Source organism: Melanerpes formicivorus, unplaced genomic scaffold (genome assembly GCF_026170545.1).
Source record: "Melanerpes formicivorus ecotype bairdi unplaced genomic scaffold, bMelFor1.0.p_v2 SCAF_45, whole genome shotgun sequence".
Taxonomy (NCBI): domain Eukaryota; kingdom Metazoa; phylum Chordata; class Aves; order Piciformes; family Picidae; genus Melanerpes; species Melanerpes formicivorus.
In genome coordinates this window covers 2,455,936-2,483,020 of record NW_027142397.1, presented here as the reverse complement: position 1 = coordinate 2,483,020, position 27,085 = coordinate 2,455,936, and the positions used below count along the sequence as shown (strand labels likewise).

The 27,085-nt window shown below is 56.1% G+C and overlaps 1 protein-coding gene across 5 annotated transcripts; it reads right to left on the bottom strand.

Moving 5' to 3' along the window:
- Window positions 1-168: 168 nt before the first annotated feature.
- KPNA6 (karyopherin subunit alpha 6) lies at window positions 169-25,423 on the bottom strand. 5 transcript variants are annotated; one of them, XM_068159246.1, is made up of 15 exons: window positions 25,323-25,421; window positions 16,015-16,239; window positions 12,654-12,787; window positions 11,506-11,601; window positions 10,956-11,055; window positions 10,648-10,742; window positions 9,607-9,738; window positions 9,311-9,399; window positions 8,213-8,312; window positions 7,078-7,241; window positions 6,540-6,618; window positions 6,319-6,444; window positions 4,361-4,488; window positions 3,552-3,730; window positions 169-2,289 (listed from the first exon to the last, which is right to left on the bottom strand). In XM_068159246.1, the coding sequence occupies exons 3-15, from the start codon at window positions 12,780-12,782 to the stop codon at window positions 2,105-2,107; spliced, it is 1,602 nt and encodes a 533-aa protein (XP_068015347.1). In that variant the 5' UTR covers window positions 12,783-12,787; window positions 16,015-16,239; window positions 25,323-25,421; the 3' UTR covers window positions 169-2,104. The 5 variants fall into 5 exon arrangements, with proteins under 5 accessions (XP_068015347.1, XP_068015348.1, XP_068015346.1 ...); XM_068159247.1 differs by lacking the exon at window positions 25,323-25,421 and adding an exon at window positions 18,071-18,211; XM_068159245.1 differs by lacking the exon at window positions 16,015-16,239 and having other exon boundaries at window positions 25,323-25,423.
- Between the last annotated feature and the right edge of the window lie 1,662 nt (window positions 25,424-27,085).

Here is a 27,085-nt window from a genome sequence, read left to right as displayed (position 1 = left end):
ATTCTATTACTTCCAGTGCAGTGAAGCCCCAGCCTGAGGCACCACCAAGTCCTCCCATCACCCCTGGAGGAGAGACTCCCCCACCATCACCCCAGAGAAGCTGCTCCAACCCTCCCCCCCACGCTTCACCCACCACCGCCCCTCAGAGATTCCCACCACAGCCACACCTCAACTGCACAGATGGAGTTTATTCATTTCACAATTAATTGGGTTCAAACCCGAGCTCAGGCCGCTGTGGGGCGATCACCACACTTCGCTTCTCCCTCCCCACCCCAGAGCGGCGGCCGAGGCTCTCTTCCCCCCACACCCAGGAAGTGTTCTTTGGCTCTCCAGAGCCCAGCCTGGTGGCTTCTGTCTCAACGAACTGCTGGCTGAATTAACTCAACCCCTGGCAGAGGAGCTTTTTTAAGACAACTCTATGTTTGCTGATACAGTACTATGAGTGAACAGAGGAAGAGAAGCAGGACAACCAGTGAAGGGAGCTGGGGGGGGGTGTGGGGGGCCGTCGTTCCCAGGCCTGCCTGCCTCACAGTGCTGCTATTTACATAAATTACAGAGACCTCATAGAGAATTCTTGGCTTCTTTTTGTTTTTCTTCTCCTGCAGCCCAATTAGACAAATATCTACCTATATATAATATAAAAAATACAGAGATTTGATTTTTTTTTTTGCCTTTTTTTGTTGTGTTTTCTCTTCAGTAAAATGTACAATGGAGCCAAACTGTGAGCAGGAGGTCGGCCTGAAGAAGTCAGGCCCGAGGCCGACACCGCACGCGACGCCGCCGCTGGAGCCAGGGGAGCTATGTCCTCCCCCTCCTCCTCCTCCTCCTCTTCCTCCTCCCCCAACCCAGAAGTGATCCAAAAAAAAAACCACAACCCCAACAAACCCAGAAGAAAAAAAACCAAACCAACCCAACCACCCCCCCAGAACTCCAAACAGGTTCTGAAGGGGGAGGGAAGAGGAAAGAAAATAAGGAACCCACTCCTTCAAGTAAAGATGAAGTTGAGTTTTTCACCCTTTCAACAGTTCCATGACTTCAAGTCAGTAGCAATGCAAACAAAGCCTGTGCAAGGTGGGGGGTGGGGGGGCAGCTGTGCTTTGCTGTTTCAAAACCCACCCACCCACCCCCCTCTCTTCAGAGTGTGGGGGGGGTCTTGGTGCCTCTCTTTTTCTTTCTCTCCTTGCAAATACCACTGCCAATTCTTCCAGGGAATCAAAAAGAAAAGAAAGAAACTCAAACCAAATCTTCCCTTCCCCCCAAAAAAAATTCTAACCAAAAGAAGCTTTCCCCCCCCACACACCCACCCTTGAAAAAGAAATACCAATAAAGCTTCCCAGGAGTGGGAGAACTTCCCAATTTCTTTGTCCATTTACAGTATGTTGCAGGGGAGGGGGAGCTTGGCCCGAGGTTCAAGAGGACTGTCCACTGAAGGAGGGTGGTAGAAAAGCCCAGGGTTAAAAACTTGGCTCTTGGCAAAAATGAGTCTGTAATGAAGAGTAACATGTGCAAAAAAAAGAAAAAACCCAAAAAAGGGAAAAAAAACCAAACCAAACCCAACCAAACCCCAGAAATAATTCTTAAATAGATCCAGAAGAGACCAAGCCCAGGCTTCCAGAATTACTGCTTGTCAGGATTGCTTCTTTTCTATTTGTGTTCTTCCCCAACCCAACGTTGCCACCTCGACTGAAAAAAGTACCAGAGGTAAGAAGTGAGACATCTGGGAGACAGCACCACCCAGAAAACCAAACATCAACCAGCCCAAGAGGTGCAGATCTGTTACCTCGAGTGTCCTTCCTTCCACCCAGATGCCTGCTTTAAAGACATGTAATGCAGCAGCAGCAACAAAAACCAAACAAAATCAGAAGGGAAAAAAGTGGAAGAACATCTCCTTCTCTCTGTGAGGACAAAGCCCTGCTCCTAGTTGGCTGAAGGAAGATTTCTTTCCCAGCAGGTGGAGTGGGTGCTCAGCCTTCCGTTTGCAAGGAGGGGATGGAACCATCAGCTGCTCCCAAGTTCCTTTTCCAGCAAGTTTGTGGTGGTTTAGTAGTTGTTGTTTTGGTGTTTGGGTTTTGTTTTGTTTTGTTTTATAGCCACTCCAGGCACATTATAGCTGGAAGCCTTCCATGGGAGCTTCAGGTTGCTGGAAGATGAATTGCTGCTGGTTGTCGTCTACCTGGGGGGCTAGAGCGGAGTCGTCTTCCACGCCGAAGTAGTGCTCAATCAGGTCAAAGGCCTTCTGGTAGATCTCTTGGTTCTCGTGGCTCTGTAGGAACTCTATCTTATCCAAACCTTGGAAGGAAGAAAGAGTGGAGTGGGATGAAACAGGGAGAGCCTGCTATTTACACTGTCCCACAGCCATGCTCCAACCCTGCCCCTGCTCACTGCTAGGTCTCTGTCAGATCTGCGCTTCGGGAGCGGCACTGATGACTAAACCCAGCGATTCCAGGGCTGCCTGGGGGGGTGGTGGGGGGCTGAGATTTCCCACCCCCAACATTAACTTTGCCAGCTGGATCAGGCAGCACTGAAGTCCTTCCAGTAGCTGCTTTAGCTTCCAGGAGCTGCTTTAGCTTCCAGGAGCTGCTTTAGCTGACACAGGCAGAGCAGATGTGCTCCCTGCAGTGAGATGACAACAACTGCCTGTGAACAGCTGGAGGGTTCAGAGGGTAGGGAAGGAAGCAGAGCCCATCCCAGTAGCCTCCAGGAGGGCAGCAGAGGGCTTTTGGCTGTCCTAATTAAACCCACTGCTGAAGAGGAAACATCCAAGCAGAAGAATGTCAAGAATGATTCTTCCTGGGAGAATCAGGACACCAAGTGTAACAGCAAGTGAGAGGGCAAAGCAGACACTGGCAGTACACAGGGAGTTTCAGACCAAAATAGGAGCTGCTCCTCAAAGCATTAAGAGCAGGCCAGAAAAAATGAAACCATCAAATGAAGTCTCTCTGGGAAAAGCTGAATCCCTCTGGATTTCCACTGTACATCTTGGACTAAGAATAGAATCAGAATGCTTTGGGCTGGAAGGGACCTCAGAAGTGTCACTTTTTACTTAGCTTATTTCTGATTGCTCCCAGCTGATGCAGGCCACAATTACCAGCTTGGCCTCCAGGTCTAGGAAGCCTGGAGCAGAGGTGTGAATAGTTTTTGCTTCCAAGTACTTTGTCCTGTGCTACATCAGCAGACCTGTCCTGTCTCTACATGAAAAGTCCTGCTGCAGCCTTCCTGTAGGATCCCTTCAGGTCCTGGCAGGCAGCTCTAAGGTCCCCCTGGAGCCTTCTCTTCTCCAGGCTGAACACCCCCAGCTCCCTCAGCCTGTGCTCACAGCAGAGCTGCTCCAGCCCTTGGCTCATCTTTGTGGCCTCCTCTGGACCCACTCCAACAGCTCTGTGTCCTCTTTTTCTGGAGACACCAGAGCTGGCTGCAGTATTTGAGGTGGGGTCTCAGCAGAGCAAAGGGGCAGAATCCCCTCTCTTGCCCTCTGGCCAACCAAACTGGCAGACTCCTTCCAGTACATCCTGTGCTGTTCAGCAGCACCAAGGCCACCAGCCACAACCTACCGTAGGCCTCCTCGATCAGGCTGCAGTAGGGGTTGATGCCTGTCCCGCTCTGGTTGGCCTCCTGTTCCCCAAGCCTCAGGATGTTCTCCAGCCCATTCAATGCTACCTGAACGATCTTGGAGTCCATAACAGTCAGCAGGTCACAAAGAGGTTTGATACAGCCCAAGTTTACCAAGTACCTGAAAAGAGAACACCACCAACACATGCTCAGCAGCTAGCAAGCATCACTTTTTGTTTCCCCTCCTCCCAAGAGGTCAAACTAAACCATCAGAAGCTCCCTTTAAAATGCTTGCTGCCTGCACAGCTCATGTTAGCCACTTATTTGCACACAGGCACCTCCCCCTTTAAACTTAACTCCCTTTGAAATCCAGGTGAAACCCAAATTCCAGCATGGAGTTGATTTGAATGGTCACCCAGCTATCTAAAGGGGAAGGAAGGAAGCAGTTTGGATCATCTTATCCTGATCACAGAATGGTTTGGGTTGGAAGGGACCTCCAAAGGTCATCCAGTCCAAGCCCTCTGCAGACAGCAGGGGCATCCTCAACTGGAGCAGGCTGCCCAGAGCCCTGTTGAGCCTCACTTTGATTATCCCCAGGGATGAAGCCCCAACCACCTCCCTGGGCAACCTGTTCCAGTGTTCCACTACCCTCATGGTGCAGAGCTTGTTCCAGAAGGAGGCAACAGTTTACAACCCCAGCGACACCTCTGCCTGCGGCTCAGCTGCTGGCCCAGAGGGTCTCCAGATTCTGGGGCTGCACTGCAAGCAGCAAAGCCACCAAACAGTTAGATTTCCCACCACCAGGGAGTACCTGATCTGCTCAGGAGTTCCTCCTGAGGTTGCATTTGTGATGGCCCAGGCTGCCTCTTTCCTCGTGCGGAACTCTGCTTTCTGCAGGATCTCAATCAGCACTGGGAAGATGTTTGCATCTATGACTGCCTGGGGAGAGGGAGGGAGGGAGAGAGCAAGGGAAGAAATACAAAAGTTTGAATTGGTTTCTAAAAGGGCTGTTAAGCACCTGAAAGAAACCCCTCCCTCCCTTTTTCACTGCTGAGCTTTTCAAGCTGCACCCCTCAGCCATTCCTCAGCCAAATCCTATTAGCAGGAGAGATTCAATTCCATAGCCAGCAGAGTGCCAATCCCTGCTCCCATTGCTGCAGGAAAGCTTTCAAGCCCTCAGCTGCCTTTGAATGTAGGTCATGCAAAAGAGAATTAAAACTTCTGCATTTCAAAAGGGGGGATCTCTAATTCAGCAGGGAGAAATGGGGGCTGGAGCTCTCCTCCTCTTCACAGACCCCCAGCGTGGTGGGGATGGAAGGGACCTCTGGAGATCACCCAATCCAATCCCCCAGCTCCAGCAGGGCACCCCCAGCAGCTTGCCCAGGAGCACAGTGGCCAGGTGGGGTTTGAAGGTCTCCAGAGAAGGAGACTCCACAACCTCTCTGGACAGCCTGCTCCAGGCCTCCAGAATCCTCACACCAAAGTTTCTCCTCCTGTTCAGATGGAGCCTCCTGGGTTGCAGTTTGTGCTCACTGCCTCTTGTCACTGGGCACCAGCCCCATCCTCATGGCCTCCACTCTTTAACTACTGATCAGATCCTTTCTCATCTCCAGACTAAACACCCCCAGGGCTCTCAGCCTTTCCCCCTCACAGAGATGCTCCAGGCCCCTCAGCATCTTTGTAGCCTCCACTGGATCAGACCTGGACATAATACTCCAAGATGTGACTTCACTAGGACAGAGTAGAAGGGCAGGAGAAGCTCCCTTGACCTGCTGGCCACACTCTTCATGCCCCCAGGAGACCCTTTGCCTTAGTTTCATAGTTTCATTCAGGGTTGGAAGGGACCACAAGGATCATCTAGTTCCAACCCCCCTGCCATGGGCAGGGACACCCCACACTAGATCAGGCTGGACAGAGCCTCATCCAGCCTGCTCTTAAACACCCCCAGGGACGGGGCCTCGACCACCTCCCTGGACAACCCATTCCAGGGTTTCACCACTCTCATGGTGAAGAACCTCCTCCTCACATCCAGCCTGAATCTCCCCACCTCCAGCTTCATTCCATTCCCCCTAGTCCTATCACTACCTGATATCCTGAGAAGTCCTTCCCCTGCCTTCCTGTAGGCCCCCTTCAGATACTGGAAGGCGACAATTAGGTCACCTCGGAGCCTTCTCTTCTGCAGACTGAACAGCCCCAACTCCTTCAGTCTGTCCTCATAGGAGAGGTGCTCCAGCCCTCTGATCATCCTCGTGGCCCTTCTCTGGACACGCTCCAGCACCTCCACATCCCTCTTGTAATAGGGGCTCCAGAACTGGACACAGTACTCCAGGTGGGGTCTCACCATGGCCTTCTTGGCCATGAGGGCACATTGCTGGCTCATGACAACTTCTTGTCCCCCACCACCCTCAGGTCCTCCTCCTGCCAGCTGCTTCCCAGCAGGTCACCTCTCACTTGTCCTGGTGCAGGGGATTATTCCTGCCCAGGTGCAGGACCCTACACTTGTCCTTGTTGAACTTTAGAAGGTTCCCCCTCCCCAGTTCTCCAGGGATCCAGCCATGGGACTCATTCCAGGCCAGTCTGTTGGTACAATTAACAAGCTATGATTTCCCACCCCCCCCAGCCCTTGCTTAGCAGATGGCTGGGAGCAGCAGAGCTCCTAATTACTGCAGAGTAAGAGATGTGAACAACCCCAGCCTCTAAGTGTCAGCTCTGCAAAAGAGCTGAGCTTGGAATCTGGGGTCATTAGAGGTGGGGTGGAGAAGGCTGTACCTGTATTTGTGCTCTGTTTCCTGCTGTGATGTTTGATATGGTCCAACAAGCTTCTTTCCTGATTGACTCCTTGGGACTACTTAATAAATGAAGGAGGCAGGGCAGGGCTGAACAGTTCAGAATCACCTTTGGAGAAAGCAAGCAGAAGTGAGGTCACCAGGGATCAGGAAGGATTTTTCCCCCCCTCTCATTTCCCTGCCACACAGCCCAGCTCCTCTCACCTGGGTCTGGATGTCATCTCCTGTCACAATGTTGCCCACAGCTCGCAGAGCTGGGGAGGCCACTTTGTAGTCGTTGTGCCTGCAGGAGAAGAGGTGCAAGGACAACAGCTGACCTCACAAGTGAAAGAAAAACAGACCACAAGCACTGGGATCTTCAGAAGAGTCTCTTCCCACTATCTCACCTGCTCTCTTTACTTAGAATCCCATCCCCTAGCACAAAGACTGATTCCTTGATGGCCTCTGAAGGCTTCCCTGAATGTATCTGAAGTCTGAGAGCAGAAGACACTCTGCAGCCCTCTCCCTTTTCACAGACCACTTGTGTCAGCCCAACCTCAAGTCCTCCTTAGCCTACAGAATGAACAAGCAGCCCAGCACTACTCATCTGGCAAACCAAAACCAGGCAGCTACAGCTCTCAGCCTGCTTCAGCTCCTCCAAAGCCAGCTGAGGTATCCATCACCTGAACCTGTGCACAGAGGGCTTTGGCTGTGAAGCCCTGCTCAGCCTCCCAGGGCTGAAGCAGCAGGAGAAGAGACTCACATTAACAGCTCCACCAGTCGCCGGCACACTCCCGAGTCGATCACTGCCTGAATCTTCTCGTTGGGACCGTCGGATAAGTAGGACAGAGCCCAGCAGGCATCTGCCAGCAAGTCAGAGTCGCTGTTGAACAGCAATCTGGACAAGACTGGCAGGCAGGGAGATACCTACAACACCAGAAGGGTTAGTCAGGGGCTGCTGAGGACCAGCACCAGGTTTGCATGCAGACACCACGGGGCTTTGCTGACTGGCAAGGGCAAGTCCTGGATGTCCACAGTTCCCACCCCAAAGGCAGCAGCTTCCTTTGCTGGTTCACATCCCTCAGAGTGAGTGTCTGAAGTCACCCCAACAGCTTGATTGCTAAACTGAAATGGCCTCTCTCCCTCTTGGAGCAAGTCTAGACTGTGGAGACAAGCAGCACCTGTGCACACTTCTGTTCTGGAAGCTCCTTACAGGGCTTAAGAGCGAGCACTGCTTGGTTTTTTCACTCCTAATAACCCTAAAAAGCTCTGTTCAGAGCAGGAGCCATCACCTCTGAACACTTCAATCTCTTCTAAGTGGTTTCACACTCACATGCAGCTCAGATTCCACCTCTCCCCACAGCTTCCCAGCTTTGACACGTGAGCTTTCCCTCTCACAAAGTGAAACACACTGATCTGAAAACGTTTTTGCTCTTCCGAAGGAGGAGGAGACACCTGAAGGCCAGCACCAGCTTTTGGTCTTGCCAGCAGCACCCCAGGAGAAGGGACAGAAGAAAGCTCCCAGGGTCTTGTTTGGTAGCATTCAAGAGGGCTCAGAATGAAGTTTCCAGTCAGGATTTGAGCAGTCTCAGAATTCCAGAGTTTGTAACAAAAGGGTTTAAGTGAAGACCAGAGTGTGCTGCTACCTTGCAGGGAAGCCTGGGCTCAGCCTTTACTGGAGGGCTTCAGCTGCCAGCTGAGCTGGGCAGAACAGCTGGCAGAGATTTGACCACTCAAACACATCTGCTGAGCAAGGAGGTCGACCTCAGCAGGAAGAACCTCACCCTGTTCCCTCCCAGAATGACTTAGGGAAGTCCAGCAGGCAAACCCCATGTAGAGACACATCTCAGCTGGGTGTCTCCCTATCAGCTGCCTGCCAGCAAGGCTTTTCCTCTCACCTTATCAAACTCAGGTGGTGGACTCTTCCCTCTGCACAAGTTTGACAAGGCCCAGACTGCATTTCGTGTCATTGTCAACCTGGTGGACTTTGTGAGGAGCCTGAGGAGACAATCACCAGGGATCACAAACCTTGCTGTGGAAGCCAGCAAGGGAATCAAAACACAAACTAGCAGGACTTAAAAAGGAAGTCCAACCACTATTCCACTTGCTGCAGCTCAAGCCATGCTGGCTGTCACTGCAGCCTCTCCATAAGCAAGGAGAGAAGTGCCCTGCAATGACTTCTGAGGCTAAACAGCTATTGCTCCTAGCAGCATCAAGTGACATGGGGCAGGAAAGCAAGCTCCACACTGGACAAGTTGCAGAAGGAAAAGAAAGTTAGCTGAACACAGTTCCAAGTTCAGATCCAGCCCAGGCAGACACTCACACCACTGGCTGAGCTGGTCCTTACTAGAGGACACCTGGCACAAACTGGCTGCCTCTCAACCCTGAGGGCAGCAAGTCCTGAAGGCTGAGGGCTCCAGTCACTGCTGACAGGTGGCTGACAGGAGTAGCAGTGTCACAGGCCAAGGCAGCTGTGACACAGCAGCAGTTTGCCAGCATAAGATGAACTCTTTGCAGAGCAGTGAGAGCAACAGGCCTGACAGACTACTTCTGCCTCTCTGGTGGGTGTGCACCACACTTCAGAGCTGCAGAGGCAGGATGGGTGTTCAGAAACCTGCTCCCTTTCCTCAGCCCTAGAGGAGCCCACTGAAGACAAGGCACTGGAAACCCACAGCATAAGCACACAGAGCAGGCATCTGGAGGGATGCAGTGAAACAGCAAGGCCTGGGACTCCAGAAAGGGAGGCACACTGCAACAGCACCCAGTGCAGCTTCAGAGCAGGGTAAAGGGCTGTGAGAAGGCATGTTAGCTACCAAGTCCCACTCTGTTGGTCAGATACTTGTCTGAACTGCCAGTTGATGTGGCACCAATGGTTTGATTCCCAGAGAACATCACCACCCACGGCTGGGGAATCTCTTCCCCCAGCTCAGACACTGCTCTGCTGTGGCACAATGGGACTTCAAGAAGTGCACTGGCAAGTACTCATGGCTACTCACATTAACAAGGGAGGAAGGATAGCGCAGTTAAGGACATAATCTCTACACACAGAGCTGTCTCCAGCAATGTTCCCCAATGCCCAGACAGCCTGAAAGGAAACAGCAACAGTTTTAGCATTCACCCAGTTTCTGAACAGAGGAAGAAAAGGCTAAGTGTGCTAAGGAAGCATTTCCCCCCCTCCCATCCCAGGCAAACAGCACTTCGGTCTGGTCACTCATGTTAAACACCGCCTCCACCGTCTGCAATCCACTGCTGCTGTCATCTCCCTGAGCCCACAGCAAGCCATGAAGCTTACCTGCTCTTGAACATCCTCAAAGTCAGAGTTTAACAGCTCTATGAATATAGGAACTGCCCCAGCCTCGATGACTATTTTGGTCTGTTGGGAAGTGCCAGAGGCGATGTTCGTCAGCGCCCACGCCGCTTCGAACTGAAACGAGCCAAGAGATGACACCAAAAAACCAACCCCAAATGAGCAAATGCAAGGATCCTTAGCTGACAAAACATTTGCCACTTGAGTTTGGGCTGTAGCTCTCTAAGCCTCTCCTGAAGAGGCTGAGAGAGAAACAAAGCACAGGACCCTTCAACAGGCAGAGGGAAGCGTTGCCTTCGCCTGAGCAGCGAGGAGAGCTCCCTCTGCTAAGTGCCTGCTCTGAGGCTGGAGCTGCCCAGAGGATCAGCAGGTGAAGGCATCACTGTGACCCACACCACATCATTTCACCAACACAACCATTTTTCAGCCTTGAGCTCCAGTGAAGCTGAGCAGCCAGTTCCCTGCTTTTGCCTCTCATCCTCTGGGTTAAACCTGGATTTCCATTCAGTTCTTCTTGAAAGTAAGCTCCTGTGATAAATGGCCTTGGGCCAGAGGGGCAGGAGGATGAAAGTGGCCATCAGCTCTGATCCAATTCCATGTATGGAAGCATCTTTAATCCCTACAGAATACCTCCAATCATTACCAAGCTGGAAGGAATCTCAAGAAGCCATCTAGTCCATCCCTCTGCCCCATGGCAGGACCAGCACTACCTAACCCCTTTCTTACAGGCTCTCAGCCTGTATTTAAGTCTCCAGTGATGGAGGTGTACTTCCTCCCACACATCTACTGTGGCCCCAGTAGCTCCTATCAGACACAGGAAGGCCAAATCCCCTTCTGCTGCAGCTGAACCATGATCTTTTTGCCAGCATTCTCCCAGGGCCATCTGCAATTCCAATTCCCCCCCCTGTACATCACCCAGCCTGCACCCTGGGGGTTCAGGACACCTTTTTTCCCTGTCAGCACCCAGGGGTTATCTTGTTAAACTGTGAAGCTGCAGGACAAAGGGCTCAGAGCAATCTCCCTTACCTGTAATGTGCAATTTTCACTTCTTTTCAGGAACTCAACAAATCTGTCCACCACTCCTTGAGTGTTTATCACTTCATCTATTGGAGGGTTGGGCTCTGAAACAGCAAGGCAGTGTCAAAACAGTCCAGCAGGCCAAGGCAGGGGAGTAACATGCATGAGCTGTTAACTGCATGATCTCAAGGTGTACTGAATTCAGCAGGGCAGCTCCCCAGGCTCACAGCTTCTGGACACCAAGGTGCATGCAACAAACACTTGCAAGGAGAGCCTATGACAGATCCCCCAGCAGGGATGAGGGGAGTTCTTTTTACCTTTGGAGAGTAGCTTCCTGAATTTCTGAGTGGTTGCTAGCTGCAGATCAGGGTCATCTGAGAAAAGCATCTCCACCATCTCTCTTGTGATCACTCCCTCCTGAAGAGGAAACAGCACAATGGTTCCATTTCACACCAGGATTGTTTAAAGCATCCCAGTTGTGGCAGCCTACCAGGATTTAGTGCTTAGCCAGCAAGCCAGAGTCACAGCCTGAGCTCCCAGCACACTATTTACTCCCTGCCAGGCTTTCCCAGCTCACTGTAGTAACACTTGCAACACACTCAACAGTGAGGAAAACAAATCAGCAGCCTGGTGTAGTGGGAATGTCCCTGCCCATGACAGCAGCTGGATGGTCTTTAAAGACCCTTCCAACCCTAACTGGGCTATGAATCTATGAAAGCCATTGAGGTCTGACAGCACCAGGCAGCTAAATCCATCTGAATGCACAGCTCCAGCACCAGGAGAGGCACCTTCCCTTCCCCCCAGTTCCAGCACCAGGAGAGCCACCTTCCCTTCCCCCCAGCTCCAGCACCAGGAGAGCCACCTTACCCCACATGTTGTGGCACTGACATATGAATCCACAAGGAGACTATCAAACATGGAGGCATCTTCATTGATCAGTTCCACATTTCTTCTTTTGAAGAGCTGGGGAGGAAACAGAACACAGGAGTCATTATTAGAAAGCAATGAAGGACAGTCCTCCTAACCAGATATTCCTGTTCCTCAACCCTTCAGCTAGACTGAAGGCAGCCAAGGGAGGGAAGCAGCCATTAATAACAGCTCTGCACTCTGAAGGCAAGCTTGGCCTATAAACCCCACCAATAAAACAGGCTAAGTCTTGCCTTCAGATATGCAAATGCCCAAGTCACTGAGCCACTGGCACAGGCAAGCACAGAATTTGACCCAGCAGGTTAGGAGGACTGGGGAGGAAGCAGCTGGTTTGCTCTGCCAGGGTCTCATTTACATCCAGCCTGAGCCACACACATCACCTGGGAGTCACCTCTTACTGTCATGGACCTCCAAGCCAATAAACCCCAAACCAACTCAGGAGTAACTCTGTGCAGCCCACACTTGCTCTGCCTGCTTTGAGGAAACAACCTCCACCACTAAATAATCCAAAACCACACAGAATCAACCAGGTTGGGAAAGACCTCTGAGATCATGGAGTCCAACCTCTCACCCAACACCATCTCATCAACTAATCCATGGCACCAAGCACCACATCCAGGCTCCTCCTAAACACCCCCAGGGATGGTGACTCCACCACCTCCCTGGGCAGCACATCCCCAGGGCCAATCTCTCTTTCTGTGAAGAATTCCTTCCTAACCTCCAGCCTAAACCTCCCCTGGCACAGCTTGAGACTGTGTCCTCTTGTTCTGGTGCTGGTTGCCTGGGAGAAGAGACCAACCCCCACCTGGCAACCCCCACCCAACCAACCCAACCCCTTCAAAACCAAGGATCTGTGAACAAAAACCCTCCAGCAGCCCAAGGCCAAAGTGCTTGGGCAGCTCTTGGGGTTACCAGGCAGGAAGAGAGGAGAGCAGGGTCTCGGTTAGAACAAGGGGCAGGGGGTGAAGCAAAGAGTAAGAGGACTGCCAACAAACCTTAATGCACAGATCCTTGAAGGTCCCAGTTTGGCAGCAGCAGCATGCTGGCTGTGTTAAGGCTGCACACAAGCTACCCAAGGTGACAGTTACCTGTTGCTCTCGTTTCTGTTTGCGCAGCTGGATGCCCTCCTCCTCCCTCCGCCGCCGCATCTCCTCGGGGTTCAGGGCTTTGTTCTTGTAGCTCTTCATGCGGTAGTTGTCCTTGGCGGGGCTCGCCATGCTTTCTGCCGGGACAAAAGGGCTGTCTCAGCCTTCCTGGCGCTCTCTGCTCTTTTATCCTTAGCCCAGGGGGGCGGTGGAGTCACCGTCCCCCAGAGTCGTTGGGGAAAGGCCTGGAGGTGGCCCCCCGGGAGGCGGCTGAATGGCCGCGGTGGGGCTGGGCTGATGGCTGGAGTGGATGATCCTCAAAGAGCCATCACAGGATGGCTTGGGAAAGGACCTACAGCAGAGATCATCTGCTCCAACCTCCCTGCCATGGGCAGGGATGTCTCTCAGACTAGTTGCTCAAAGCCTTATCCAACCTGGCCCTGAACACCTCCAGGGAGGAGGCAGCCACAGCCCCCCCGGGCAGCCTGTGCCAGTGCCTCACCACCTCCACTGCTGTGGCCAGGTCTGGTGTCCCCAGCATAAGAGGGACACAGAGCTGCTGCAGTGAGACCAGAGGAGAGCCACAAAGATGAGCCAAGGGCTGGAGCAGCTCTGCTATGAGGACAGGCTGAGGGAGCTGGGGGTGTTCAGCCTGGAGAAGAGAAGGCTCCAGGGGGACCTCAGAGCTGCCTGCCAGGACCTGAAGGGATCCTGCAGGAAGGCTGCAGAGAGACTTTCCCTGAGGGGGTCTGGAGACAGGACAAGGGGGAATGGTTGGAAGCTGAGGCAGAGCAGGGTCAGAATGGAGCTGAGGACTCAGAGGCCTTTTCCAACCCAAGCAATGCTATGACTCTGCTCCTCACCAGCAGGTCCACACTCATCAAGCAGCATGGAATAGTCCAACAGATTTGCAAGAGCTGCTCTCAAACACTGAAGTAGAAGCTTCAAGATTGAATGGGAGCCTGACCTTGGCTCATGGGAGTTAAGAGGGGTTGGTCACTGAGACTCTGGCACAGGCTGCCCAGGGAAGTTCTTCACCCTCCCTGGGGGTGTTCAAGGCCAGGTTGGCTGAGGCCTTGAGCAGCCCAGGCCGGCTCAGAGGGCCCCTGCCCATGGTGGGGAGCTTGCAGCAGATGATCTCTGAGGTCCCTTCCACCCTGGGCCATTCTGTGGCACCCTGAGCATGGCCTAACCACACATGGACAGTTTTTTCCCCAGACTGCAAGGTTCCCAGTGTCTGGATGGCAACAACTCCACAGAAGTGAGAGCAAGCCAAGGCCTTGCTGTCACAGCCACCCCAGCCCCCCTTGCCAAGGGAGCTGTGCAGGCCACCTCTGCCCTCCCAGCCTACTGCAGTGCTCAGTGCCTGACCCACTTATTCTGCTGTTTCATCTCGACTTGAAACTTGATCACTTGTGGCTCTGCCTCTCAGCCAGGGAAGTGACACACCACTCATTGGCACAGTTAAAGGCAATCAGGGCCAGGCAGTGCCCTGAGTACAGAAGGCCACAGATTCCTCAGCTGCACCCAGCTGTAAGGCACTGCTCTGACCAGCTGGCTCCCCCTTGCCCCACTCCAAACTCTCCCTTTCTCCCACTTGTGACACCAATGACTCTGATTAACATCTGTGCCCCTCTCAGGGCAGGAAGGGATTGTGACAAACAATGGCACTGAACCCTGAGCCCAGCCTACACAAGTTTGCTGGGCACCCACAGCTTTGTTTACCTCCAGCTGTCCAAGGCAGGTGGAAGAAGTGGCTCCTGCAGCACCCTCTCCTCAGCCCTTCTCTTTCAAGCTAAGCACTCCTCAGCCAACTGCTCACACAGAGTTTCAGTCTGGCTTATCAACTGCCTCCAGCCACCCTGGAACCCTCCCAAGATCAGCTGGAGAAGATTCAGACCTCACTGCCCTCCTACCAGGAAAGCCCAGGGCCAAACCAAGCAACAAATAAACACACAACATACAAATGTCCAACATTTCATTGCTGCTGAAGGAGAAAGCAGCTGGGAAACTGCAGCTCAAGCAGGAGAGGAAGCTAAAGGCTTCCAACTCTGTGAGTTCCCAGAAGTCAACTGCCAAGACACCAAGCACTGTGAGGAAGTCAGCCTTGATGTGGCCCTGGGCAGCCTGATCTAGTTGGAGGTGTCCCTGCTGACTGCAGGGGGGGTGGACAAGGTGAGCTCTGAGGAACCTTTCCAACCCCATGCAATCTGGGAGCCTGTGAAGTCAGCCTCCACAGCATCTGCTTTCCAAGGGGACATTCTCCTCCCCAGCCAGCAGGAGGACATCCTTCTGCAGAGCAATAAAGGCAGATCCCCCCAGCCCCTCCAGGTCATTCCCACCCTAACACAGATGCTGCCCCCAGCCCCCCCAGGTCATTCCCACCCTAACACAGATGCTGTCCCCAGCCCCAGGTCATTCCCACTCTAACACAGATGCTGCCCCCAGCCCCCCCAGGTCATTCCCACCCTAACACAGATGCTGCCCCCAGCCCCCCCAGGCCATTCCCACTCTAACACAGATGCTGCCCCCAGCCCCCAGGCTCCCCAGGTCATTCCCACTCTAACACAGATGCTGCCCCCAGCCCCCAGGCTCCTCAGGTCATTCCCACTCTAACAGAGATGCTGCCCCCAGCCCCCCCAGGCCATTCCCACCCTAACACAGATGCTGCCCCCAGCCCCCCCAGGTCATTCCCACCCTAACAGAGATGCTGCCCCCAGCCCCAGGCCATTCCCACCCTAACACAGATGCTGCCCCCAGGCTCCTCAGGCCATTCCCACCCTAACACAGATGCTGCCCCCAGGCTCCTCAGGTCATTCCCACCCTAACACAGATGCTGCCCCCAGCCCCCCCAGGTCATTCCCACTGTAACATAGATGCTGCCCCCAGGCTCCTCAGGTCATTCCCACCCTAACACAGATGCTGCCCTCAGCCCCCAGGCTGTCCAGAGCTGGAAGAAGGTCTGAAGCTCAGCACCCAACAGCTTGCACCCAGAGACAACACCAAACTTGAAGGTGGCTTGCAAGCCTGCTGGCACCTCTGAAGGCAAAGAGAAACTACCAAGCAGAGCTTCTCATCAGCTAAAGCAGCAGTCCAGGGCCAGGTTAGAAAGCTTCTCCCAGTGAGGTGCTCAGGGCACTTAAGTGGCCAGAAGCTGTAAGCAAAAGGGACCCCATCACACTGGGGCCAGTAAGGAAGAGCTGTAATTGCCTCAGAGTTGATGGCAGGGTTAAAGCAAGCACATGAAAGGAGGCCTTGCAAGATCTTGAGCCCTCCAGGAGTTTGCTTTTAGTCCCTTTCCTGAGCCCCCCCCCGTTTTGTTAAGGTCTATCCTCCACAAAACCAAACTGAGAAACCTACTTACAGCACTGAGCAGGGCTGCTGGACTGCACCCTGCTGCCAGCTGCACTGGGAAGCCTGGATTAAAGCATGAATTGTCTTCCTGAGTTGATTCCTCAGAGGTTCAGAGGACAAGCTGGCCTCTTTCAAAAGGTATCTGAGCATTTACATGGCAAAGGAGAGCAGGGACTGAAGATCACAGGAACCATCCAACTGCTCTCTCACTCCTCCTTCCCTCTTCCCAGCAGCACTGTAGGCCAAGAAGGGAGGGAAGAATTCCATTATTAACTGACAGGCAGCTCCTTCACAAGGCTTTCAAAGAACCTGGAGGCTCTGGGGGGTTAGATCTGACCTTACAGGAGCAAGGTGTCACCTACACACAGACCTGGACTCCCAGTGATGGGCACTCAGATTGCCACACCAAGAGCTGGCCCAGCCACACAAAGAACTGCTGCCTTCCCTCTGAGGAGCACAAGAGAATCCCCAGCAAGGCCAACTTCACCTCTCCTTGGGAAGCAAAGTCTCCAATTAAAAGGTAATTAAGAAAATGGGGAGGGGAGGGGAAGGGGGAAGTGAAGTGAAGTGACTTCATGCCACACACAGGATTACAGCCAGGAGTGCCACAGGACAGCTCAGCTGCATCCAAGCTGGCACAGCCCCACTCAGCTGGGCACAGCCTGCACCCTGCTCTGGCTGTCTGAATGCAAGCAGAGACTCCTGGCTGTGCTGTGAGGGCTCAGAGCACACCCAGAGCCTTGGAGTTTGAGGCTTTGCCTTGCCAAGAGCCCTGCTGGAGGGCAGGGAGAGCCCAGAGGTGCAAGCAGCCCCTCAGCAGAGATTTGCCCCCTGGGCTGTGACAGCACAGCACTGGGCAGCAGCTGCTCTGGCACTCGTGTCCCATCTCCTCTCACACATCTGTATCTCTCCAGATGTCATCACAGAATCCCAGCGTGGGGTGGGGCTGGAAGGGACCTCTTGAGCTCCCAGGGTCACACAGGTTACATCCAGGCAGGTTTGGAATCTCCCCAGAGGAGAACTCCACAACCTCTCTGGGCAGCCTGCTCCAGGCCTCCAGCAACCTCACACCAAAGAAGTTTCTCCTCCTGTTCAGGTGGAACCTCCTGGGCTCCAGTTTGTGCCTCTTGTCCTGTTGGAGAGGCTGGCCCCAGCCTCTTGCCCCCCAGCCTTTAGCTCTTGCTGAGCACTGAGCAGATCCCCTCTCAGGCTGTTCTTCCCAGGGCTCTCAGCCCCAGGGCTCTCAGCCTTTGCTCCTCACAGAGCTGCTACAGGGCCCTCAGCACCTTTGGAGTCTCCACTGGATTGTCTCCAGCAGTTCCCTGCCTCTTGAACTGGGGAGCCCAGACCTGGGCACAACAACAGATGAGGCCTCAGCAGGGCAGAGCAGAGGAAGAGGAGCAGCAGGGCCTTCTTCCAGCCCAGCACCTCTATCAATGCTTCACCCACACCAAGCCACTGATTTCTTCCCTGAGAAGGGAACACCACAAGTGCCTGGTTACGACCTGAGGGTGAGCTCAGCAGCTGCTGCAGCAGCCCAGGCTGCAGCCAGCCCAAACACAGGAGGCAGGACAGCCAGGGGGATGCCAGGCAGGTACAAACCCATCACCTGCAGTGTTTCAGCCACCAGCCCATCCCAGCACCACTGCAGGCCAGGCTGCAGCCTGCCGAGTTGTATCAGTGGGGGCACACACACAGCACCACTCACTGAATCTGGAGCAGGCTGAAGTGCCAGAGCAGGGACAGCAATCAGCTGCTCACAGATGCACAGGAGATACTCAAGCCACTGGTTTTCCACTCAGGGTCTTAACACCTTGCCCTGAGAAGCTTGGCTTTCACAGGAAAGCTTTCACCTGCCAAGGGATGGAGTGGAGCAAGGCTCCTGAGCTGCTGCTCAGCCTCTGCAGAGCACTGACCCACTGACAGCACCTTGTGCTGCTCCTCTCCTAGGGAGAGCTCTCCTTTTGCTTCCCCAGGAGCCACCTAAGCCCTGCCTTAAATGACAGAATCAGCTCACACCCCAGAGCTACAAAACTCTTCTGCTGCTGTCCCAGCTCCAAGCTTACCTGCAGGGCTGGAGGGCACTGAGGCTTTCTCCTTCCACACCACAGCAGCTCAGCCAGAGCTATCTGTGCAGCCTGGGGCTGCTGAAGTCCCCCTTTCCTTCCACCCTGAGACCACACCAAACAGACTGCACAGCAGATAAAGCCTCCTGGCAGTGCCTGCAGCCTGCCCAGCCCTTATCTCTCCCCAGAAGCCACCCCCACAGCAGGCACAGGGCCCTGCCTCCCCGATGGGGAAAGGCTGCAGGCAGCCAAGCACAGGTGCCTGGGGCAGTGCTGGGAGCACATCTAACAACCTGCTGAAGGAAGAGGCCAGGCTGACTGCCCTGCAAGGGGGCTCTGCAGAGGTTTAGTTGGCTTGGCCACGCACCACAGCCTTCTCCCTCCCTGCTATCACCCCCAGAGCTGCTGAGGCACCAAGGCCAGCTCAGGCCTGCCTGCCCAGGTGCAGCACCATGCCTGTGTGGGAGCACAGGATCGTTCAGCAAGGGCCAGAGCTCGTCCTTGCTCCCCTGGAACACCAGCACAGGGTGAAGATGTTGTCAGGACAGAAAGGGAAAACAATCTAGGCCAGAATCAGGAGGAGGCAGCTCCTCCACCAGGGCAAACAGCAACAGAGCTCTCCCAGATCCAGCAGAAGCCACTTCAGCTGCTCAGGCTGCAGGCCCTTGCTTCTCCTCCACTCCTGCTGCACACATCCTGCTTTCCTAGGAACCTGCTTCCCTCTGAGCTCAGCACCCCTTGGACTGTCCCAGAACCACCCAGTCCCTGCCTTCTCTTTTCACTGGTCGCTTAGAACTGACACAGAAGTCCCTCTGAAGTCCCTGTGTCTCCTCCCCATTCCTGACAGGGGGTCAGAGGGGTGATTCCTAATGCAGGCCAGGATGCCCTTGGCCCTCTTGGCCCCCTGGGCACACTGCTGGCTCATGTTCAGGCGGCTGTCAATCAGCACCCCCAGGTCCCTCTCTGTTTGGCAGCTCTCAGCCACTCTGACCCCAGCCTGTAGCTCTGCCTGGGGTTGCTGTGGCCAAAGTGCAGCCCCTGGCACTTGGACTTGTTGAATGCCATCCTGTTGGCCTCTGCCCATCTGTCCAGCCTGTCCAGGTCCCTCTGCAGAGCCCTTCTGCCCTCTGACTGACCAACATCTGCTCCCAGCTTGCTGTCAGCTGCAAACTTGCTGATGACTGACTCCATCCCCTCCTCCAGATCATCAATGAAGATGTTCAAGAGCACAGGGCCCAGCACTGCTCCCTGGGGCACACCACTGGTGCCTGGCTGCCAGCTGGCTGTGGCACCATTCACCACCACTCTCTGGGCTCAGCCTCCAGCCTGTTCCTCACCCAGCTCAGAGTGTAGTGGTCCAAGCCAGGAGGTGACAGCTTAGCCAGCAGACTTGAGGTGTTCTGTGAGCTGAGAAACCTCTTAGCAAGAGGCAGAGGAGCCACCAGACTTCAGGGTGAAGCTGCACTGCCTGAATTCGTTGGCAGCTCCTTGTGCAAAAGGAAGCTCCTGCAGGACACAGAAGTTTGCCTCCTGCAGTAGCTCTGATTGGCTTTGCTGAGAAAGGGGGAAAAACATCCCCCAGCTGTCAGACTAAAGCCTCACAGAGTGTCAGGGGGTGGAAGGGAGCTCAAAACATCACCCAGACCAAAGCCCTTGGCCAGAGCAGGATCACCTGGAGCAGGTTACCCAGGAGCTATGGCACAGGCTGCCACACTCCTCCTTAGGGATAGAGTTAAGGGATTCTCCACCTCAAAGAGGAAAAGCCCAGGGTGGAAGTTTGATCTTTCAAGGCTCAAAGCCTGCAGACAGCTCTGGCAAAAGCCAGGCTCCAGCAGCTCAGCTCTGGAACCCCAAGGTCACTTCTGCCATGCCAAGATTCCAAGAGCTTCTTCACCTTACTGGGTCCCAAGCTCCACCTCACTGCTGTCCAGGTGCCACTGACCCAAGTGCCCTGCACTGCAAACAGCTTCAGCTTCAGCCACTTCTTGCTGTGTTTCTCTTCACCTCAGCAGCTGGTGAAAGCCTCCAAGCTGAGTCACTGCAGGGACTCACATGTCTAAATCAGGACTTGTGCTGCTGAGTCAGACCAAAGTGACAGAGCAGGGGAAGAGTCAGGCTGGCAGGTCTGACAGGGCCTTTTTTGAAGCCACACAAAACAGCCCTCAACCAAAGCTCTGAAAAACCCTTCCCCAAAGGCAGGCTTCAGAAGAGAGCTGGGGCAGGTTTGGTGCTGGGCACAGGACACATCCCTGCAGCCAGCCTGGGAACAGCAGGGCAGAAGGGTAGGAGAATGACACTGGGGACTTGAACACACTTCATCAACCCCAACACCACTGAGCCACCACTGGGGACCTCTCAGAGCTCCCCAGCTCTGAGCACACACTTGGGCAGATGACCTCCAAAGGCTCCTTCCAGCCCCACTTGTCCCTGGGATAGGACAAACCTGCTCAGGCCTAATGAAGCCTCACCTAAACTAGACAAGCAGCAGCCCAACACACTCAGTGAGCTCCTGAGCTCCATCTGAGAAGCCTCACTGGCCTCACTTTGGGGTTCTCCTACCCAGCAGGAAGTTTCTCCACCTCAAACACTGACTGAAGGCCCAGAGGAGCTCCCACCTGCCCCTGCCTCCCCCCTGCCCCAGGCTCTGAGCTGGGCAATGAGTTCCTACAGCATCACACTCCCCCCACAGCTGCTGCTCTGATCTTAGGAAGAAGTTATTCAGCACAAGGGTGGTGAGGCTCTGGCACAGGCTGCCCTCCCTGTGGCTGTGGCTGCCTCCTCCCTGGGCAGCGCTCAAGGCCAGGCTGGATGAGACCTTGAGCAGCTGAGTCTGGCTGAGAGGTGTCCCTGGGCACGGTGGGGAGGATGGAGGGGATGAGCTCTGAGGACCCTGCCAACCTTCTTGAAGGTCTCTTCCACCCAGACACATCCTGTGGCTCTCTGTGGGTCCCTCTGCCCTGCTGCCTTTGTTTTGGGTCTTTACTCCAAACAAGCAGGGGCAGCCCTCCCAGGGGCAGCCCTCCCAGGGGCGTCTCACACCCAGCCTGCTGCAGTTTCCCGGCGAGGCAAACGCCCCCAGGCAGCTCTGGGGCTGCCTGCTGCTGCTGCAGCCACCCCTGGCTCATCCCCCTCCCGGCCTGGGAACAGCCAGCCATGTGCTATCACTGCTGGAATGTGCAGCAGCTTCACTGATGCTGCTGTGGAGGAGGGGAAAGGGGAAGGCAGAGGTTCTCTCTGGGGAAAAGGAAGAGTCCTGCAGCTTGCTCCTCCTTCCCCAGGTCAGCCTAGGATCCCCCTGAGGCTGCCCACAGAGCCACCAGTTCCTCAGCATGTGCCCAGTTCAGCTCCACTCCTCCCCCAGAAGAATACAACACCTGAGGCTTTCAGGCTCCAAGCCTCTCTTCATGCCCACTGCCATCTCCTGAGGCACTCAGACCTCCCTGCCAGTGGCTCCAGCACAGCAGTGCCACCAGCACAGCAGTGCCACCTGAGGCCACAGAGTCCCTGGGGACAGGGACTAACTCTTCAACTCTGCCAGCTCACACTTGACACCCAAGAGCCAGCACACAACCACAGGATGGTAGGGATGGAAGGGACCTCTGGAGATCATCCAGCCCAAGCCTCCTGCCAGGGCAGGGCACACAGGAGCACAGCCAGCTGGGTTCTGAATGTCTCCAGAGCAGGAGACTCCACAGCCTCTGCTCCAGGGCTCAGCACCCTCACAGGGACAAAGTTTTCCCTCCTGTTCCCCTGGCACCTCCTCTGCTCCAGCTTGCCCCCAGTGCCCCTGGTGCTGTCCTTGGCCAGCCCTGAGCAGAGCCTGGCTCCAGCCCTGCACATCTTCATCCCCAGCACTGAGGGCAGCCCTCAGGCTGCTCTGCTCCCAGCTCCCAGCCCCAGCTCTCAGCCTGGCCTCACAGGAGATGTTCCACTGCCTGCAGCAGCTCTGTGCCTCTGGGCTGGACTCTTTCAAGCAGTTCCCTGAGGTCCTTCTGGAACTGAGGGGCCCAGAACTGGGCACAATATTCCAGACACAGCCTCAGCAGGGCAGAGCAGAGTGGCAAAAGAACCTCTCTGACCTACTCACCACAAGCCCTTCCACTCCACCCCAGGATGCCTTTGGCCTTCTTGTCCACAAGGGCACAGTGCTGGCTCCTGGCCATCCTGTTATCCCCCAGGACTCCCAGGTCTCCAGCAGATCATCAGCCCCCAACCTACACTGGTTCACAGAGCTGTTCTCTCCCAGGTGCAGGACTCTGTGCTTGCCCTGCTCGTATTTCATTCAATTTCTCCCCACCCAGCTCTCCAGCCTGTCTGCAGGAGGCTCACATCCACACCAGAGGAAGAGCTACAATCACTCCACCGAGCTCAGGCTTCCCAGCCCCTGCCCTGCTGCAGAAGCAAACCAGCACTGATTTGCCAGGCAAATCCGAGTTCACCTGGCCCCTGCTGGCACACAGGAGCTGCAAGGCTGGGGAAATGGCTCACTGCACCAGTGCACTGCCTCAGTGCCCCAGCTCCCCTTCCCAAAGTTCATGTTTGCTCACCTGCAGAGAAGCAAACAAAGCAATGCAGCCAAATAAGCAGACAGAAGCCCTCAGCCCCCCCAGCTTTGGCCAGGAACTGCTCCACAGGCTGGACAGCAGCAGAGAGGCAAGCCAGAGCTGGCATTTGCATGGCAAGGCAAGCAGGGACTGAGGAGCACCTGAGGCTGAGGAGCACTCCAAGAGCAAGAGCACAGCTGTTAGCAAACCCTGCACCCTCGACCCACAGCATGCAGAGGAGGCTGCCAGCACCCAGCAGTGCCTGACAGGACATGGGCTGAAGGAGGGAGAGCAGGGTTGGACTGGAGCTGAGCAAGGAGTTACTCAGTGCAAGGGTGGTGAGGCTCTGGAACAGCCTGCCAAGGATGCCTCCCCCCTGGGGGTGCCCAAGGCCAGGCTGGATGAAGCCTTGAGCAGCTGAGAGGTGTCCCTGGGCATGGGGGGGAGGTTGGAGCAGATACCTCTGAGGTCCCTTCCAGCCTAAGCCCTGCTATGCTTGAGATCATCAACCCCACACCATGCAACAGCAGCCTCAGCTCACTGGAGAGGCACAAGTGCCATGAGCATGAATTTAATCTCCCCCTCATTTCCATCCCTCTGTCAGAAAAAGGCCTGCTTCAAACTCCAAGAAGGAATGGGGAGGGGTGGTGGGGAGGGCTGGGAAGCTCCTCTGCAGCTCCACACAGCACAGGCAGCTTTCAGACAGTCACCAACAGGCCCCAGGAGATTTTTCCAACTCCCAAGTTGCCAGTCAAGATTTCACAGCTGAAGCTACAAATGAAGGTGGAAGAGCTGGGCTGGAGTGGGAGAGCCAGGGCACACACAGACCTGCAGCCACCAACCTAACCTGGAAGGTCACAGGAGAGCTTAGGATGAGATTGTGTTGGTCAAGCAGCATCCCACCCCACAAGCTGCTCCTCAAGCTGCTGGAGTCTGGGTAAGAAGAGACAACACTGCTGGGGAAAGTTGCCAAGAACTCAGCCCTTCCTTCTCAGAGGATCTTTACTTTGCTAGGACAGGAGAAAGCCCAGGGCAGCAGGGCAGGGGAGAGAGAGCCCAGGGCAGCAGGGCAGGGGAGAGAGAGCCCAGGGCAGCAGGGCAGGGGAGAGAGAGCCCAGGGCAGCAGGGCAGGGGAGAGAGAGCCCAGGGCAGCAGGGCAGGGGAGAGAGAGCCCAGGGCAGCAGGGCAGGGGAGAGAGAGCCCAGGGCAGCAGGGCAGGGGAGAGAGAGCCCAGGGCAGCAGGGCAGGGGGGAGAGAGCCCAGGGCAGCAGGGCAGGGGAGAGAGAGCCCAGGGCAGCAGGGCAGGGGAGAGAGCCCAGGGCAGCAGGGCAGGGGAGACCTTTGAGATCATCAAGTCCACCCCATCACCCAACAGCATCTGATCAACTAAGCCACGGCACCAAGCACCCCATCCAGGCTCTTCCTAAACACCTCCAGTGACTCCACCACCTCCCTGGGCAGCACGTCCCCATGGCCAATCTCTCTTGCTGGGAAGAACTTCCTCCTCACACCCAGCCCGAACCCCCCCTGGCACAGCCGGAGCCTGTGCAGGCAAAGAGCAGGCTTCCCACAGCCTTGGCTCTCCCCTCCACCCGAGCCACCCAAGCTCTGGCTGACTGCTTACAGCCTGAAGACAGAGCCCTCTGCGAGGGAGGGCAGGCAGCTTCAGCTTCAGGCTGCAGCAGAAGCGACCAGGAGAGAGCCTGCTCCTGCTAAAGCACTTTCTGCAGGGCACGCCTCGGTGGGGATTTATCCGTGGCTAAAAGGGAACCATCTGCTCCCCCTCTGAGCGCCTCGGTCTGGTCAGTGGCTGATGGCGACGCTCCCTGCCGCTCCGCTTCCCTGCCCAGCGCCGTGGGATGCGTTTGCTCGGGCTGTCGGCAGCAGCGTGCTGCTCGGGGCGGCCTGGGGAAGCCCACACTGACCCCGCTGCTCCAGCCGCAGCGCGGGGAGGCTGCCACACGCCGAGGCCCTGCCGGGCCGGGGGAGCGCTGGGCGTTTGAGCAGGACCTCGCTGCAGCTCGCAGCTCAACTCTGACAGACTTCAGCGTTTAAATAAACTCGAGAGCTGAGAGCTGACAGCAAGCCCCAGCTATTCCAGCGCCGCTTCAACAGCAGCGGCTGGCTCTGCACCCCCTGCGCTTCCCAGAGCCTTCACCTCGGTACCGGCGCCAGACACAGCTCCCAGCCCCCGAGAACCAGCCTCCAACCACCCCCGCCGCCGCTCTTCCTCCAACCTGAAGCTGCCCAAAGCCCGATCCAGCTATTAGCGGCAAACCCCTCCGGCGGGACGCCAGTTCCAAGGGCCCGGCTGCTCGGAAGGGTCAGCCCCGGCCCCCGCACCACGGAATGCCCTCAGCAAGAGCCCCCCGCGCCGCCGGCTCCCCGCCAGGGGCCGCCCCGGCCCCGGCCCCGCGCCCGCCCGCAGACAGGCAACTCCCAGAGCTCTCCCCGGGCACGGCCCCACCGTGCCGGCGCCGGGATGACTCAGCGGCGGCCGCCGGGGCCGCGGCCCGCTGCCCCCCGCCCCACAGGGCCACCCCGCCGGCACTGAGGGGAGGCGGCCGGAGCCTCGGCGGGGGGCGCGGGCAGCGCCGCCAGGAGCTGTTCCCTCTGCTAGCCCGGCGGGGCGGCCTCTCCTGCCCTCCCCGCGTCCCCTCCACCCGCTGCCGGCGAGCCCCGGCCGGCAGGACCGCGCCCGTCCTCACCCATCGCGGCTCCTCAGGCGGCGGCTCCTGAGCTGCGGCGGCCACAATATGGCGGGCAGGGGAGAGGGAGGGCGAGGGGAGCGGACGGCGGCCGGCACGGACCAAACCTGCTCCGTGCAACGGCCGCCACGCCCCCTACGGCAGCAAGGGCAGGGAGGGGTCGCTCCCTCCCGCTAGGGACACGGCGCTCGGGCGCCCCCGGCTGGAGCGGAGGACCTGGCCCGGCCCTCGCGTCCCGCCGCTGGCCCTTGCGTCTCATCATCCCAATCTCATCCCCTCGCACCCTCTCCCCTCCTTTCTCACCCCTCACATCCTATCTCCTCCTGCCCAATCTCCTTTTGCCCCGTCCTCCACGTCCCCTTCCCTCACACCTTGTCCCCACCACGTTCCCTCTCGGTCCACAACCCCCTGAAGCCAACCCCCCACGCATGGGTTTTGAGCTCAGAAACACTCTAAGCTGTCCTTTCGTTGTAAAATCTGCCAAGAACTTACCTCCTCAGCAGCTCTGGGGCTGGCTGCAGCAGGCGTGGTGACATCAGGGGATGAGAGGCCACCCAGGGGTGCCAGGCCAGCAGAGTGCCCACCCTGACCTCAGGGGTGAGCACACCCTGCTGCAGGGCCACCCCTGGAGCCTGGCAGATTCTGGCTTCACCAAGCTGCTCCCCTGAGAGCCAAACCAGACCTTCTGTGGCAGCACCACCTCTGCAGTGCCCCCAAAGCCATGGCTAGAGCAGGGGTAACAGCCTCTAGGTCCTGCTCTGTGCCCACCTGCCCTGCTGCTGATATCCCCAAGGGGCTGCACCAGGAGCAGGAAGGAGTCTCCAGACCTGGGCACCTCCAAGAAGTGCCAAAACCTCCTGAAAATGCTCCTGGACCCAGACATGACCCTGAGACTCTGCACCAGGGGGAATCAACAGGCACCCATGGTGAATAACCCCTGAGGACTCATCCTGCTCCTCCCAGATGGAACAGAAGGTTGCCAAAGTGGCAATAACTTTGGAGGTCAGTGCTTCCCCTCCCCTCTCCCCTGCCCCTCAGGGGGTGGTGCCAGGCCCCCAGCCAGCAGGGACAAGGCTTGGTTCACAGCTGGGCATTTTCATCAGCTCACTCCCAGCCAGCAGCAGTGGGGAGCAGGCTGCACAGCAGCTCTGAGCAAGCTGCTGGAGTGCAGATTCAGCTTCCCAAGGCTAGGGGAAACTTTCCCCTGAGGTGGCTAGGAGGGAATGGACATTTAAGCAGCTGGCCCAGAGCCCCTCTGAAGGTAGCTGTCCCCATGCCCCAGGCAAAGGAAACAAACCCCCCCCAACACAGGCAGAGACTCTGTAGAATTCCTTTAATTGCTGTTAACTGCAAGTCTGTAAAAGGTTTGGAGAAAGTCCTAGTTACAAAACTACCAGCTGTTAGAATGGTTCCTGGTTTTCACCCCAGCTAGAAAAGGCTCAGGGAGGTGCAGAGTAGTTCAGAACAGGGAATATTGCACAGACAACCAACTGGTTAATTTGACTTCTAAAGAGAGAGAGAAAAAGGAAACCCCCAAAGTGACAGAGCTGAGAGCACTGCAGCCTGGGAGCTCTGCTCAGCCCCTCCACCCCAGAGGCAGGACAGCCCCTCTCCAGTGTCATCCTCCCACTGGGGTCAGCTCCCACAGTAGGTTTGCCAGCTACAGCTGCACCTGAGCCCAGGACAGGGTGAGGCCACAGAACATTTCAGAGGCTTGGCTGGGCCCACCCTGACCCAAGCAGAAGAGCTGCAGCTGAGTCCTC